We start from the raw sequence: 9,108 nt of genomic DNA on the forward strand, positions 1-9,108 counted from the left end.
TCTCTCCCCAGCTCCCCACCCCCGCACCGTCCCTCCCCTATTTCCCCCCAACTGACCCCAGTGTGTAATGCTCCCCTCCCTGTGTCCATGTGTTCTCATTGTTCAACACCCGCCTATGAGTGAGAACATGCAGTGTTTGATCTTCTGCTCTTCTGTCAGTTTGCTGAGAAGAATGGGGATTTCTTAGGATGTGACATAATCACACACTGAGGACGCTTGATGAACCTGCATTTTTTAACTTGAAAAAGGATAGGCTCTTGTTTTTTCCCTGATCTCAGAGTGAGGCAAAGAGAAATGACCTATACTTTGGGCTCTGCCCTAAAGGGAAAACTTGCCATAATTATGATATTTGTCATAACAACTATATGGACAGGGACAATAATTAGTGCCACTATCTACTGAGCACTTCCAATGTGCCAAGCTCTGCTGAAATCTTTGGCTTTATCGTTCCATTTAATACCTCTGGCATCTGTTAAAAAAATATATAGTCTTGTTGTCTTCCCTAAATTATTCCATCAACATATATTTCTTGAATGTCCATTACATGCCAACCATTCTTCTAGACCCTGAGAAGATCTCCATGGACAAAGGAGGCAAAACTTTCTGCCTTTCTGGAAGCTGTATTCTTTTTTTCGTGTGTGAGACAGAGTTTCACTCTGTCGCCCAGGCTGGAGTCCAGTGGCTTGATCTTGGTTCATTGCAACCTCTGTCTCCCAGGTTCAAGTGATTCTCCTGCCTCAGCCTTCTGAGTAGCTGGGATTACGGGCATGCACCACCATGCCTGGCTAATTTTTGTATTTTTAGTAGAGACGGGGTTTCGCCATGTTGGCCAGGCTAGTCTCGAACTTCAGACCTCAGGTGATCCATCTGCCTTGGCCTCCCAAAGTGCTAGAATTACAGGCGTGAGCCACCACACCCGGCCTGGAAGCTGTATTCTATTGGAAGAGAAAATAAATAACATTAATTAGTAAAATATACAGTTTTGCAAACAGGCCGAGGCTCAGAGGGGTGGACCTACCAACCCAAGGTCACACAGACAGCAAGAAAGACATCCAGATTTCTGTCCTGGAACTCAGATTCCAAACCAGCTTAAGGTTTTCCCCATAGTTGAAAAAAACGCTTTTTTTTTAAATCCTAGTTTAACCTAGGGTGTAGGTGCTCTCCTGATAGTCTCTTAAAGCAAGCAGGGACATCTCACTTCTCTGGCTTTCCCTGTCCTCTGTGTGCATTTCCATTCAGCGCTGTTTTGTGCTTTCACTTGTGTTTCCATCTGGATAGGGTATTGCCCTTTATGCTTTTCTTAGGCGCGCTTCATGTTGAATATTCAAATCCTGTTTCTTCGTACCCCTCATGCAGTACTAGCCACTTATTTCTACCTTTAAATTGCTGCACATGGCAGAACATTTCTTGATGCTTTTTTAGAAAAGCCTTTTATGGTAATTATAGCTTTCTTCAAGTGCATTTATGCTTCCCTTTTTACTGTGCCATAGATGTTATTTTGTTCATACCTAATTTTTGTTAAGGCAAAAAGCCTGCCTACCTGGTAACTGTGTGGACAGACTTTTTTTTTTTTCTAGGGTTGGAATTTTATGTGTAGAGTCTTGGAAATTCTTTCATTTTCACTCTGCCAAAGGCATTGGATTCAGCCAGACTTATTTATCATGTCCCTCAACTACTTACTGAGTACTGGAAATCCAAGAGTAAACAAACTAGACATGGTCCCTCCCTGACAGTTTTACACCATAGCAGGAGCGCCTGGGGGAGCCGTTCGGTTCACAATAGTGGCAGCATTCAAAATGTAGGTAATAACAATGTGCACATTTATTCCGACACTTTTCCAGCAGGTGACAGTAAAATGTCTTAAGGAAGGGGTGCTACAAGGCCTAGCAAGCATCAAGCAGGTACCAGCCACTTGTGATACAGCGAGGCAGACAGTACCACATAAAGGAAAGAATAAAGACGCCATGACTGGTGCTGTGGCCTGAGCTTGGGAGCTTTGGAAAAGCTTCCAGGAGGAGATGACTTCTGAGTGGGGATTTGAAGGATGTAATTGAAGTTAGGGAGGTGAGAAAAGGGAAAAGGAAAGGCCAAGTGGCTTTAAGTCTAACCAAAGCCTAAAGCGATACTGAGATAGGCTCATGTGGTAAGAGCCAGTTCATGTGAAGTCGGCAAGCCCAGTTAAGAACTTCAGGCTTTACCCATGGGTCAATGGAAAGCTACTAAAGTGTTTCCAGCAGTGTCCAGAATGTGAGAGGTGGGTGATGGCACAAGACTGGAGGCGCGGAGACCAGTTAGGAGGTTTTGACAAGAGTCTGGACCAAAGATGAGGATGGCTGGGGCTACTGTGGCAGCAGTAGGGGTGGAAGTACTGTAGAGCACAGATTCCAAGATATTTAGGAAGAAGGACAAATAGGAGTTCTTGCAGTTAAGAGGAAAATTAGGCAGAACTTGGCTGTCATTAGCTACTAGAGATGAGAGAAGGTAGGAGAGGAGGGGAATAATTAAGAATGACTCCAAGGTGTCAGTGGTGGACAACGGGGTTGATACCTGAATGTGCCATGTACTGCTCAAGGGATCAGAGTTTGTGGGGGGGAAAGATAAAGACTCAGAATTCTTTTGACAGATGGCTATGTTGAGATGCAAGTTGGAGTTCAAGTCTGGAGGTCAGAAGACTGGAGCTGAAGATTTAGGGCCATCAGACTGTAAGGGGATGGGTTGGGTTTTTTTTGTTTTTTTTTTTTTTTTGAGACCGAGTCTCACTCCATCGCCCAGGATGGAGTGCAGTGGTGCAATCTTGACTCACTGCAACCTCCACCTTCTGGGTTCAAAAGATTCTCCAGCCTCAGCCTTCTGAGTAGCTGGGATTATAGGCGCCCATTACCACATCCAGCTAATTTTTGTATTTTTAGTAGAAACGGGGTTTCACCATGTTGGCCAGGCTGGTCTCGAACTCCTAACCTCAGGTGATCCACACCCACCTTGGCCTCCCAAAGTGGGTTTTTTTCCTTTAATCCCAAATTTCCACATCAGCTCGCTCTATATATAGGTTCAAATATGCCGGAACTAGCCCACCATATCACTGGTATCCTTGAAAATTCTCTCTGGGAAGAGAACTTTTGATCTTGGAAGGGAAGTTTCTATTATCTGCTCATGACTCTTAGGAGAGTTTATAGATATGGGCCAGGCAGACAGAAAAGATATAGCATCCCCTGACTGTTTTTATTCATTTCATCCACACCTTCTGTGTGCCTAAAACCAGGCCAAGCTCTGGTATTCAAAAGCAAACAACCAAATCTTGGATCTCATAGGGGTTTATGTCTAAGGCCGGGTTTCTCAACCTTAGCGCAGTTAGCATTTTAGGCTGTTACCATTCTTCATTGTGGGGCCCGTCCTGTGCATTGTAGGATGTTGAACGGCATCCCTGGCCTCTACCAACAAGATGCCAGTAACACCCTCCTCACCTTGTGACAATCAAGAATATCTCCCATCTGGGCATGGTGGCTCATGCCTGGAGTGCTGTAATCCCAGCATTTTGGGAGGCTGAGGCAGGCTGATCACTTTTCATATATATATATATACATATATATTTTTTTTTTAAATCAGCTGGATGTGGTGGCATGCACCTGTAGTCCCAGCTATTCAGGAGGCTGAGTGTTGGGAATAAAAGTTTGGAGTTGTAAAGAAAATGAGTATTTAAGTAAAGGATTTTTTAGTAAGGCACATTTATTTTTGTAGAAGGGTGTTGTTTATAGGGCTGGTTGTCATGAGAGTACACTGAATAAGGAAGGGGTTTTTATTTTTAATGCAGTTTGTTTTTGGCATTGTGTTTTGCCTCCTTTGGCTGGAGTTGTACGTATAATTTAAGCTGAGCTTGACTGGCTAACTTGAAGAGTGTAGGGGTGTGTGTAATGAAGAAGTAAGGGCAGTTTTGGTGGGAAGAGCTGTTGCCACAGGAAGAGTAATTTACAGAGTGAGTAGTAGATGTGGGCTTTGTAGTTGTTTACTGAAACTAGGGCAGGAAGGCACAAAGGATAAGGAAATCTGGCCTTCACAGTGGAGAACAAAGAACAAGGGAACTAAGTAAACTAAACTCTTTGAAGAGAGACTTCTTGTGTCTAACACTGAGGCAGGAGAGTCGCTTGAACCTGAGAGGTGGAGGTTGCAGTAAGCCGAGATTGCACCACTGCACTCCAGCCTGGGCAACAGAGTGAGACTCGGGCTCAGAAAATAAAAAGACTATAATCCCAGCACTTTGGGAGGCTGAGATGGGCGGATCACAAGGTCAGGAGATCAAGACCAGCCTGGCTAACACCGTGAAACCCCATCTCTACTAAAAATACAAAAAAAAATAGCCTAGTGTGGTGGCACACGCCAGTAGTCCCAGCTACTCGGGAGGCTGAGGCAGGAGAATTGCTTCCACCAGGGAGGCAGAGGTTGCCGTGAGCCAAGATTGCCCCCACTGCCCTCCAGCCTGGGAGCCAGAATGAGACTCCAAATAAATAAATAAATGGTTAAATAAATAAATAAGTGTCTTCAGACAATGCCAAATGTTTCCTGGAGAGAAACGGGGACAAAATTGCCTTAGCTGAGGACCACTGGTATAGGGTCATGATTGAACAGTCTCCAGGCAGCCAGCTCTCTCTAGCTCCATAAAAGAGGAACCAAACAGGTAGGCTTGAAGGGGCTTTACACTGGTGTCGTGGAGACAGGCAGTATTAGCCTGAAATCCTGAAGACTTCCTGTAGGAGACTTCTTGGATGCCCCAGTATAATCCCATTAGCCCAATCCCACTTCAGCTATAGCATCCTCTCTAGAGAAAAGCCTCTACCTCATACCCATTTGCCCTCCAGACTAATTACTTCCTAGGTTTGTTTTTCCTTAAGCAGAAGCTGGCTTTGCACTTTACAAACACAAAGGATCACCTCCTCAGAAGGCCACCAGTAGAATGAACCTGTGCTGGGGTTAGCTTGGGGTTGCCTAGCAACGCCATGCACAAACCAGGGCTGTTTTCTTCCTCTTAAAGCTAAAAGCAAAGTCCTGTCCATTAATTCCCAGCTGACCTGAAACTTCTCAGAGATTTGCCAGCTTCCTGCGGTTTGTGTTTTCATCTTCCTCATATGATATGGAGAAAACCCGCTACTGTGGTCTGTTTATCTCACTTTAGTTTGTCGGCAGGGGAAGGGTGGGGAGGAAGCAAGAGAGAAAGAGAAGGGGTGGAAAAAAAGCCTCATTCAATCTAGAAATATACATATTTTGAGTGCATATCTCTGACTGACACACTAGTGTTTTTTGCAAATTTAAATTTGATGGAGCGGACGTGGGTTTCCTATACAATGAGGCTACTGTTGACACATTGGACAGGAATTTAGTCAGACAGGAGACCTCAAGGTAGCTAAATAACAAAGCACCTCCAAATAGATACCATGCTGAGCAAATGTTGGTAGGTCTGTCATTTAGTGTATTTTCTGTGATTCGTTCCCCAAAACTCTACCAATAGAAATTGTTAAAGCTGAAGGTAGCTGGAGGTTGGAGAAACTCCCTTTTCCTTGAGAACCTGTGAAATGTCCCTTGCGCTTTTCCTACTGAGCTCCTTTTGTTCCTGCAGAAATGTATGTGGCATTTCTCTGCAACTGGGGGTGCCTTTCCCTCCACGCACCCGCTCATGGCATGAAGAGAGCAGGGGTTTTCCAGGCAGGGCCACAGTGAGGATGGAGATGTGAATCTGGGCTTTGTGTGGAGAGGTAGATAGACCAGACAAGACTTTCTCCAGGTGTGCACACGCTGGTGCTTTACTTGCTTGCTGGACTGAGTGCCAGGCTATGCAACAAAAGAAAACGGATTCCTTGGTAAGTCTCCCTGTTTGCCCTCTCAAGATAGCTCGGCTTCCCTAGGGACTGCCCCACATTAGGTCTCCTCTGTTGCATGCCCTCCTGTCTCATATCCTGATCCAATACCACTTTCTGGAAAGGATGAGAGGCAGCAAGCACTGAAGAGTGAAACTCCTCTTCTTAAAGACGTAAAACTTGATTGCATACCCCGAGACCTTGCTTCTTAGGAATATGTCTAAATTCCCACGACTGGCCAGGCTCAATGTCTCATGCTTGTAATCCTAGCACTTTGGGAAGCCGAGGCTGGAGGATCATTTGAGGCCAGGAGTTCAAGACTAACCTGGGCAACATAGCAAGTCCCTATGTCTATAAAAATGTTAAAAAGAAAAAAATTCGCTGGGTGTGGTGGTGCACACTTGCAGTCCTAGCTACCAAGGAGGCTGAGGCAGGAGGATCACTCAAGCTCAGGAGTTCAAGGTGGCAGTGAGCTATGATCATACCACTGCACTCCGCCTGGATGGTAGGGTGAGACCGTGTCTCAAATCCCCACCATTGCCATATGCATCTATTAGGTTTATCAGCATTCTCGTAAGGGGTACTCTAGAGAAAAGAAAGAAGATGTTAGGTGAAGGCCTTTGGAACACTGGAAAGAGGAGTAGGGGAGATGCATGCTTTTGATTCACAAGATTTGGGTCAGGAAGGTTTCAAATCAATTACCTCCATCATTACAAGGCTTTTTATCCTTTGCCATGGCCCAATCCAACCTGCACTTTATGTCGTTTAAAAATAGACATAGAAAAAGATGGAAATAGAGATGGTGTATGAGGTAGAGATAGAATTGAAGATAGACATAGATATGCAAGGAAATTACTTTCTGGGGAAAATTAAATTAATGGTCACTGGGGTATATTTAAATGAAGTAAGAAAATATATCCCAAGTGCACAACTCTGCAAATTTACTAGAAGTCATTGCATTGTACACTTAAAAAAGGTGAATTTTATGGTGTGTAAATTATGCCCCATTAAAGCTGTTAAAAGGAAGAAAAATGAAAACATGTCTAGGAATTCTTGCCAGAATGTAGGTTTTGTGAGTGTGGCCACATCCTACCCGTTCTCTGCTTCTCTCCTACCTGCTGTTATAAAGAGCCTCGGGGGCTCTGCTAGGGAGACCTTTCCCAGACTCCTTTTGTCCAAACTCAGGTCAGGAGAGTGGTGGCTGCCATTGTTTTGAGCGCTGGAGTAATTAGAAAATTACATAGGCAGCTGATTTTGCACACACACGTGAGCACATGCATACACACACACACACACACATACACACACCAAAAAAGGAAAAGAAATCCACAAAATAAGAATTACCTCTACCCCATCGCCTTTCCGCCAAGCACATATATTTTTTCTTCTATCTTTCCCCAATTCATGGCACCCAGCATCCATTCCCTCCACAACCTTCAAATCCTGCAGTATTTTTAAATCGTGCCGTAAATAGGTTGAGTGATAAGCAACCAACATCTTTAAGTGCCCCTTAAAACTAAATATTACCTGTATAAGCATGTGAAAATAGCCCAGCAAAAACCATCCTGTTTTTGGTCATGAGAAGTTCATGATAATCCGATGTAAATATATCTTTAAAATTCTGAAAGATGGCGGGCACTTTGCCTCCATCCTGGGTTGATAGGGAATTTTTTTCTCTTCTACAGAAGAAAAAAAAAAAAAAAAAAAGAAAGAAAGAAAGAAAGAAAAGCTTATTTTCAGTAGCATCAATCCTGAGCTATTGGCTGGAAATCACAGCCTCGCTAGTCTGGTTGTCAGCTCAGCACTGGTTTAGTTGTCTGGGATGTGCATTGAACTCCCCGCTTTGGGAAGGTTGCCTCTGACCTAAGTCAGTTGTCACTGGGGATCCCCTGCATCTGCGACCCCACTCTGTCTTGCTACTGCATGCATTGCCTGCTCCCCCCACTCTCTGGAAGGCAGGCGCGGGCCCCACTGTGAGGCTGGCCCAGCGGCTGCCCTGCGGCCTTGCTCCCCTCTGCATGGCTCCCCTGCTTCCCCAGCGTGGCCTCACGTCCCTCCTTCTCATCCTCTCCATTTCTCCAACCAGATGGCTGCCCTGACTTGTGCAACGGTAACGGGAGATGCACACTGGGTCAGAACAGCTGGCAGTGTGTCTGCCAGACCGGCTGGAGAGGGCCCGGATGCAACGTTGCCATGGAAACTTCCTGTGCTGATAACAAGGATAATGAGGGAGGTGAGCACGCGTCTTCTCATTCCCAGCCCCTACGAGCACAGCGTTGTCCATGCTTTCGTCATGAGTCATTTTCCTTCTGAAAGACCTCCCCTGCATTATTGTCAAATGTTGTTGTAAGATTTCCTTCGAAGCAAATGCATCAGAGAACAAGTGTCCTTATGTCAACGGGGGATTCCAGGAAACACGAGCTGGAGGCACTGGGGGTTGGTGCTGGCTGAGGATTCCCAAGTGCCCATTGCCACAGAAAGGTGGCTGGGCCCTTGTGCTGCCTTCAGGGTGACTGGTCCTGCCAGACCTTTCAGGGCTGGGGGTAATAATCAGTGACAATGAGGATGACAATCTGTTCCTCATACTGCACTAAGCTGTCATAGGCAATGCCTGATGACTTCATCCTTACAGTCCTTTGAGATGTCACTTTACAGATGAGGAAACCGAGGCCTGAAGAGTGATTAAGTAAGTCTTTCAAGATAGTCCAACCACCATTAGTAAAATTGAGACCCAAACCCAACTGTGACTCCAAAGTGTCTGTTGTAACCAGTTGCCGACAAACTATGGTCCGTGGACCAAACCTGGCCTGTAAGCGAAAAATAGTTTCAACATTTCTAATGGTTGGGGGAAAAAAATCATAAAAAGAACAACATTTGATGATGTGAAAATTATGTGGAATTCAAATTTTGCTGTTTATAAATTTTTAAATCTCTTTATTGAGGTATAATTGACATATAAAAAGCTGTGCCTATAGCGGCTGGGCACAGGGGCTCATGCCTGCAATCCCAGCACTTTGGGAGGCTGAGGTGGGCAGATCACCTGAGGTCAGGAGTTGGAGACCAGCCTGGCCAACATGGTGAAACCGTATCTCTACTAAAAATACAAAAATTAGCCCGGCATGTTGGCGTGCACCTGTAATTCCAGCTACTTGGGAGGCTGAGGGCAGGAGAATCACTTGAACCTGGGAGGTAGAGGTTGCAGTGAGCGGCGACCATGCCATTGCATTCCAGCCTGGGCAACAAGAGCAAAACTCTATCTCAAAAA

General features: G+C 45.2%; 1 protein-coding gene across 11 annotated transcripts in view; it reads left to right on the forward strand.

Moving 5' to 3' along the window:
- The window catches only part of TENM2 (teneurin transmembrane protein 2), a 1,289,478-nt gene that overhangs the window by 1,172,621 nt on the left and 107,749 nt on the right, over nucleotides 1–9,108 (forward strand). For all 11 annotated transcript variants that reach the window (XM_037740622.1, XM_037740620.1, XM_037740624.1 and 8 more), the window contains one exon: nucleotides 7,930–8,076. In XM_037740622.1, the coding sequence (XP_037596550.1) occupies nucleotides 7,930–8,076 (147 nt within the window). The remainder of the gene's footprint in view (nucleotides 1–7,929; nucleotides 8,077–9,108) is intronic.

The sequence above is a fragment of the Cebus imitator genome, unplaced genomic scaffold (assembly GCF_001604975.1).
Source record: "Cebus imitator isolate Cc_AM_T3 unplaced genomic scaffold, Cebus_imitator-1.0 Scaffold86, whole genome shotgun sequence".
NCBI lineage: Eukaryota > Metazoa > Chordata > Mammalia > Primates > Cebidae > Cebus > Cebus imitator.